Source organism: Equus asinus, chromosome 20 (genome assembly GCF_041296235.1).
Source record: "Equus asinus isolate D_3611 breed Donkey chromosome 20, EquAss-T2T_v2, whole genome shotgun sequence".
NCBI lineage: Eukaryota > Metazoa > Chordata > Mammalia > Perissodactyla > Equidae > Equus > Equus asinus.
The window spans coordinates 40,490,656-40,499,166 of NC_091809.1; the positions used below are offsets into that span (position 1 = coordinate 40,490,656).

General features: G+C 36.0%; 1 protein-coding gene across 1 annotated transcript; it reads right to left on the reverse strand.

Annotated features, from left to right (window-relative positions):
- Window positions 1-3,612: 3,612 nt before the first annotated feature.
- On the reverse strand, window positions 3,613-4,566 carry LOC139041210 (olfactory receptor 8G1-like). The gene has a single exon (XM_070491494.1). It carries the CDS (start codon window positions 4,543-4,545, stop codon window positions 3,613-3,615), a length of 933 nt encoding a protein of 310 aa, XP_070347595.1. The 5' UTR covers window positions 4,546-4,566.
- Window positions 4,567-8,511: the final 3,945 nt, after the last annotated feature.

The window sequence follows — 8,511 nt, forward strand, 5'->3', positions numbered from 1 at the left end:
TATGGAGAAAAAGGAACCCTCTGCACTTGGAAAACAAATGATCAAAGTTTCCCTTTATCTTCATTGTTTTCCCAAGTGTTTAAGATTGTCACTTAACTGTGAAATATTTCTCTTGCTAGATTATGGGCTGGAAATGAGGATGTGACTGATATTGTTAGAGCTGCAGAGAGTTTCATGCTCTACCATTTAAAAGTTCAAAATTTCAGGAAATTTTGAAGACATAGACTAAGAAAATTTTCTAATGTGTTTTCCATACGGGAAGAATATGAAATCGGAGAAAATAGTTTTGTATTATGTGTTGAAGCTGGAACTACTTCCTCCCCAAAATATATGTGTCTTCACTGTCAATATCTGCGAATGTGACCTTATTTTGGAGTAGATCTTCATTAATGTAATCAATTTTAGATGAGGTGGGTAGGGTGGGTCTTAATCCACTGTGGATTGTATCCTCATAAAAAGGGAAATTTGGACACAGAGACATACAGGGAGAACACCATGTGAAGTCAGAGGCAGAGATTAGAATAATGCATCTACAAGCCAAGGAACACCAAGGATTGCTGGCCATCACCAGAAGCAAGGAAAAAAGTACGGAACAGATTCTTTCTTAAAGCTCTCAGAAGGAATCAACATTGTTGAAACCTTGATTTCAGACTTCTAGCTTTGAGAACTGAGACAATAAATTGGTTGTTTAAAGCCATCCAGTTTGTGGTATTTGTTATGACAGCCTTGGGAAACTAATAAACTATAAATCTTTGAAAGATTTATTTTCATTAATCTCTTCTGACTATGTTTAAATATTACAATGAATTCATAATGTGGTAATGACAAGAGAGCATCTGATGGATGTTGCTATAAACTCATGTGGAGTTCCTAACAAGCCTAATAAGGAGAGATGATTTTTTTTCTTCTACAAATAAAGAGATGTTGAGGAACAATGGAAATATATGTGTTGCAGAGAGTATTTTGGTTTTACCTAATGACTAAATTGCTCTGTATGGAAATCAAAATTATATTTGTTTTTATTCAAAATATTAAAAGTTATATCAATTTGAGACAATAATTGCAATGAATTTCTTTAACTGAACTTACTTTTAAATGCTTTAAATCATTGTTAGATATAGAATTTGACCTTTTTAAAATTTTAAAGTGGTATTTACTAATTTGGGTCAAAACAGAATTAAGGAGACTCCAGTACTGGAACGTAGTATTGAAGTGCTGTTATGGGTAAGGGGGCTCAATTTTGCTAGCCATTCATGAGGAGTGTACATAGCATTTCCCGTAATGGCTGCCAAGAGAGGCAAGAAGATGCAGCATTTACACAGTCTCCTGTAACATCAGATAAGGCTTATACAAAGGCAAGAACCCTCTGGGCTGACTTGTACATGGGTCAAGTAGACACCTGGAGTTGAAGAGAAGGCTCTAGAGCAAAACTGAAAGATCACGTTGCAAACTTGAAGTGAACTACTCTTAATGCAAGCTGAATTTCACCTTGCACAGAAGTAAAAAATATGTCTGCCCCTGAAATCAGAGGTAGTCTGAGAGAATGTGCCATGGGAAACCAGAGATGTTTGGCGCAATCATAAATGAATATTTGAGTGTGCATGCTCTGCCCTACTGGAGCTTATAGTCCATTGAGGCAAGAGCAATGAAAAGAATAAGCATTCAAAGTATCATATAATTACCAAAAGCACCATCATCTAGAAAGAAAAAGAGCCAATTTTTCTGAGGGAGTATAAAGAGTTGACATGAAATGTAATTTATGTGGAGTTTCACAGATGAGTTTTCCAGGGAATAACTTTTAGGCCTTACTGACTTCAGAGATGTATATTTCTAAATCAGACTCTGGCAAATTTTTCACTGATTATCCTGAAGTAAACTGGTAATGGTAAATAAGGCAATAGGTTGGTTTATCCTAGAGAAATCCTCTAACTCAGTTTAAAGTGGAAGAAATGGATTGACAGTAGGGTCTTCCTAGGCTCAGATTAATAGAGCCCATGGCTGATTGAGGTCTTGCTCAGACAAGGAGATTTAAGCCTACTTGATATGCTCAATTGGGTATGTGAGTCAGTTTTAGAGTTCCCAGAGGACAGTACTATAGAGCTATGGCTCATCCACCTGCCTTCCCTCCAGCTAAAGACATGAATAAACTACAGTTTGGAAAACTGGGAATCTGTAAATAACATATATAGATAAATTAGGTAGCATAAAATGTATCTGACTAAATAACTTAATCAGCCCCTTTAAAAAGAGACAAAATATTTCCTCTAGCTGCAGCAATACAAGTTATTGTATTTACCTCTTTAGTGCTCACTCTCTCCTTTTATCAATTTTATTGAAGTATATTTTACATATAACAAAATTCACTCAATATCTGCATAGTAAAGAATTTTCTCACTGCCAGACTATGTGAAGTTACTTTTTTCCCAGCATATAGAAAACCATAGTGTTCTGGACTAAGTTCCTTGTGTTCTAGATATCACCCTACCATCAGATTTGCTATGTTGACCTATCAGATATCAAATACAGTTATTATTTTAACTGCATGCTTTCTAATAAAAAAAATGTCTTGTTCAAAGACTCCTTAGTGGTTGACAGGATTTAATGACTTAAGAAATCAGGTTTTCACAAAATATTACACCTGTACTGGAGTTTGACACAGAAGGAGCTCAGGACGCATACTTCTAAACTTATGTAAAGAAGTAAGTTGAGACGTCACCAAGTGGCTTGCAGAACTTTGGAGGATTGTCCAAACATAAACTTAATTGATTTGAACAACAAATTAAGCATATGTAGCTAACCTTAGAGATTAATGTGTGAGCTCATATGAGACACATTTGGTTTTCCTATAAATACTTTATAAGAGGAAATAATTAACAACAAACTTATCAAGGACGTAGGAGGTGGCAGGTACTGTACCAAATCCTACAGATATGGCAGTGAAATATATGTATAGGGATCTAGCTTCATGAAAACTACAATCCAGTGCAGATTTGTGAAATAAGCAGGAAAGTACCAATTAGAACAATAAATGACAAAGCACAGGTATTTTGGATTGAGCACTATCACTACACATGATAGTTCTTAACTCAGATTCTAAGTTCTGATTAGTTGTCCTAAGTAAGAGACAGAATAAATAAGACAAACAAATAAAGTATATAGATAATTAGGACAGAAAAAAGACTGTTCCAGGCTAGAGTTACACAAAACACTAGAGATTATTGTCATCATATTGATATGATTTATGTTGTTTCTTGACTGAACAGAATGAAGGAGGTGGGTAACCACTGTTGGAAGACAGTATTTTAATTATGGTTGAGGATTGTGTTTTTATGGATTTTATGGAAAAAAAGAGGAGGAAGTGATTGTGACAGCATCAGTGGGTCCATGCACCCAGGTTATTCTTAGTATTTCTTCTAATCTGTGTCTCAATACTTAGAAAAAAACAGAGAGAATGAACATTAAGAATGCTATGGATATAAGAAACAATGTCAATAGAATTGCATAAAATGAAGAAAAATCTTGACAGATGGACTAAAAGGAAATGTATCAATTCATACAATGTAATTGTTGATGATTTAGATCTAGTAAATTATTCCCATATATTTCTGATCACTAGAATATTCTGCTCTTTAGCATTTTCTTCAGCGCAACATTAACATCTTTATTCCTCAGACTGTAGATCAGTGGGTTCAGCATCGGCACAACAATAGTATAAAACACAGAGGACACTTTTCCTTGATCCATGGAGCCAACTGATGATGGCTGCAGGTACATGAAAGCACAAGATCCAAAAAAGAGCAAAACTGCCAACATGTGGGAGCTGCAAGTGCTGAAGGCTTTGGACCTGCCCTCAGTGGAGTGAATGTGGAGGATTCTGGAAATGATGAAGATGTAGGAGCTAAGGATGGTCAGGCTAGGGGCAAAGATATTAAATGTACCAACACACAGTATCAGTAATTCATTGACATCGGTACTAGAGCATGAGAGCTTCAGGAGGGGAAGAAGATCACAGAAATAATGGTTGATCACATAAAATTTGCAGAAATTAACCCTTAACATGCAGCCTGTATGAGCAAATGCACAAATCAGGCCTATAATATACACCCCTAAAATCAGGGAGAAACAGACCTGATGGGACATGATGACATTGTAAAGCAAGGGGCTACAGATGGCAACATAGCGGTCATATGCCATTGCAGCTAACATGTAGCATTCTGAAATAGCAAAAACAAGGAAGAAATAGAGCTGAGTCATGCATTGAGGGTAGGAGATGACGTTCTTCTCTGTCACAAAGTTCACCAGCATTTTGGGGGTAATGACAGTAGAATGGCAGAGATCAGTGAAGGACAAGCTGCTGAGGAAATAGTACATAGGTGTGTGCAGGTGAGAACTGAGCCCTATCAGTGTGATCATGCCCAGGTTCCCCATCACTGTAACCACATAGATTCCTAGGAAGAGGAGGAGTAAGGGCACCTGGAGTTCTGGCTCTTCTGTTAGTCCAGCGAGGATGAACTCAGTCACTGTGGAATGATTTCCTAATGCCATTTTCCTCTGGGAAGTTTCTGAAGGGGAGAAAGAAAGGCACATTTTTTTGGAGACATTTTCGTGTTATTCTTTATTTCACGAAAGATTTCATATATAAAATTAATGGCTTAGCTATCCCCTTGTTTATTGCATAATGATTTTAACTCTAGATAAATTTACCTAAGTAATATTTAACTTAATAGGTTTACATCTTAATATCAAATGCACGAAATTACTTCATATGAAAATATTTCAGCCATATAGATGATCATTTTAAATTTTTGGAGTGACTACTCCCTATTCTGAACACTTCAAGTCTTTTACCCAATTTTTGGTAATGTGAGTTTCACAGACTTAAAAACTTAGAGGACATATTGAGTATGAGAGAAGCTGGCTGAGCAACAGTGTGGAGAGAGTAAATCCTGTTTAAGTGCAGCATCCTTTATTAACAAGTATCTAATTCTTCTTGGGGTAAAAAGAAGCACATTATTACTATATCTCTAGAATTATTTTTACAAATATCATAAAATTTGTTTCTACATTAAATCTTCAAATTTTTATTATTATTATTGAAATAAAACCAAACAAACAACATTCATTAAGCAGATGTGCTTGCTGGATTGACTCACTGTTAGCCAGTGTGTGGCCCCTGGAATGAATATTTTGCCTTTGCTTGAGGGAAGAACTATGAGTAGTGGCTAAGTGAGCAGGTCTTGAAGTCCAAGTGCCTGTGTTCATATGCTGACCATCATTTACTGGTTGATGAACTTGGACAAGTAAAATAACCTCATTACCTAATTAGCAGAGGTTATGACAAGGACAACACAAAGAAGGAGAACTACAGGCCGATATCACTGATGAACATAGATGCAAAAATCCTCAACAAAATTTTGGCAAACCAATTACAGCAATACATCAAAAAGATTATACACCATGATCAAGTGGGATTTATACCAGGGACACAGGGATGGTTCAACATCCGCAAGTCAATCAACGTGATACACTACATCAACAAAATGAAAAACAAAAACCACATGATCATCTCAATAGATGCAGAGAAAGCATTCGACAAGATCCAACACCCATTTATGATAAAAACCCTCAGTAAAATGGGTATAGAAGGAAAGTACCTCAACATAATAAAGGCCATATATGATAGACCCACAGCCAACATCATACTCAATGGACAAAAGCTGAAAGCCATCCCTCTGAGGACAGGAACAAGACAAGGGTGCCCACTTTCACCACTCCTATTCAACATAGTACTGGAGGTGCTGGCCAGAGCAATTCGGCAGGAAAAAGAAATAAAAGGAATCCAAATAGGTAACGAAGAAGTAAAACTCTCGTTGTTTGCAGACGACATGATCCTATACATAGAAAACCCCAAAGAATCCACAGAAAAACTATTAGAAATAATCAACAACTACAGCAAAGTAGCAGGGTATAAAATTAACGTGCATAAATCAGTAGCATTTCTATACACTAACAATAAACTAACAGAAAAAGAACTCAAGAACTCTATCCCATTCACAATCGCAACGAAAAGAATAAAATACCTTGGGATAAACTTAACCAAGGAAGTGAAGGATCTATACAATGAAAACTACAAGACTTTCTTGAAAGAAATAGGTGATGACATAAAGAGGTGGAAAAACATTCCTTGCACATGGATTGGAAGAATAAACATAGTTAAAATGTCCATACTACCTAAAGCAATATACAGATTCAATGCTATCCCAATCAGAATCCCAAGAACATTCTTCACAGAAATTGAACAAACAATCCTAAAATTCATATGGGGGAACAAAAGACCGCGAATTGCTAAAGCAATCCTGAGCAAGAAAAACAAAGCCGGCGGAATCACAATCCCCGATTTCAAAACATACTACAAAGCTACAGTGATCAAAACAGCATGGTACTGGTACAAAAACAGGTCCACAGATCAATGGAACAGAATTGAAAGCCCAGAGATAAAACCACACATCTATGGACAGCTAGTCTTCGACAAAGGAGCAGAGGGCCTACAATGGAGAAAAGAAAGTCTCTTCAACAAATGGTGCTGGGAAAACTGGACAGCCACATGCAAAAGATTGAAAATTGACCATTCTTTTTAACCACACACCAAAATAAACTCAAAATGGATCAAAGACTTAAAGATTAGGCCTGAGACAATAAGTCATTTGGAAGAGAATATAGGCAGTACACTCTTTGACATCAGTTTCAAAAGAATCTTTTCAGACACTGTAACTCCTCAGTTGAGGGAAACAATAGAAAGAATAAACAAATGGGACTTCATCAGACTAAAGAGCTTCTTCAAGGCAAGGGAAAACAGAATTGAAACAAAAAAACAGCTCACTAATTGGGAAAAAATATTTACAAGCCACTTATCCGACAAAGGGTTAATCTCCATAATATACAAAGAACTCACACTGCTTAACACCAAAAAAACAAACAACCCGATCAAAAAATGGGCAGAGGACATGAACAGACATTTCTCAAAAGAAGATATGAATATGGCCAATAGACACTTGAAAAGATGTTCATCATTGCTAATCATCAGGGAAATGCAAATCAAAACTACACTAAGATATCACCTTACCCCCGTTAGATTGGCAAAAACATCCAAAACCAAGAACGACAAATGTTGGAGAGGTTGTGGAGAAAGAGGAACCCTCATACACTGTTGGTGGGAATGCAAACTGGTACAGCCACTATGGAAAACAGTATGGAGATTTCTCAAAAAGTTAAAAATAGAAATACCCTATGACCCAGCCATCCCATTACTGGGTATCTATCCTAAGAACCTGATATCAGATATCTCAAGAGTCCGTTGCACCCCTATGTTCATCGCAGCATTATTTACAATAGCCAAGACGTGGAACCAGCCTACATGCCCAGAAACTGATGATTGGATAAAGAAGATGTGGTATATATACACAATGGAATACTACTCAGCCAAAAAAAAAGACAAAATTGGCCCATTCACAACAACGTGGATGGACCTCGAGGGCATTATGTTAAGCGAAATAAGTCAGTCAGAGAAAGACGAACTCTATATGACTCCACTCATAGGTGGAAATTAGTATATTGAGAAGGAGATCTGATCGGTGGTTACCAGGGAAAAGGGGGGGTGGGGGGAGGGTACAGAGGGGGAAGTGGTGTACCCACAACATGACTAACAAAAATGTACAACTGAAATCTCACAAGCTTGTAATCTATCATAACATTAATAAAAAAATAAATAAATAAAAAATAAAAATAAAAAAATAAAAAATAATAATAATTAGCAGAGGTTAGCACTCTGAAAATAATAATAGCAATTATTGGGTTTTTGGTACTTACAGTACGCTATCATTTAGAAAATAAGGGATAATTACACACTTCAAAATACAGAAATAGTAATTATAATGTTTAACCCTTTCATCTCTCTTATCTTCATTGATTAAGAAGATATGCAAAACAGTCATAAAATAAAGGGATATAGAATCACAAATCCAGCCCCTTCTTCAGCTAAGCACTAAACAGATTGTATAATTATATACATCAAAATAAAGTTCCAAGTGAATTCCACTTGAATAATATAAAAAGGAAACAGAAAATCTAAAGCATTCTACTCACAGTCAAACAAAATTGAACTTGAATCTTAAATCTAACTATAAAGGCTAAATTATTAAACTTCTGGAGAAAACACTAAAGAAAATCTTCAACACATTGAGATGGACTAAGATTTGTTAGGACACACGCACACACAAACTATACAATATTATAAATTCTGTTTTATCAAATTAAAAGCTGTTCGTCTAAAGGAAGTATTAGACAAAGTCAATGTACAAAAATCAGCGGCATATCTATACTCTAATAATGAACCAACAGAACAAGAGCTCAAGAATACAGCCCCATTTACAATCACAACAAAAAGAATGAAGTATTTAGGAACAAACTTAACTAAGGAAGTGAAAGACTTATACAAGAAAAACTGTAAGACAT

What these genes read in the sequence shown, in the direction of transcription:
- LOC139041210 (XM_070491494.1), bottom strand. Translation starts at nt 4,545, where the DNA reads ATGGCATTAGGAAATCATTCCACAGTGACTGAGTTCATCCTCGCTGGA.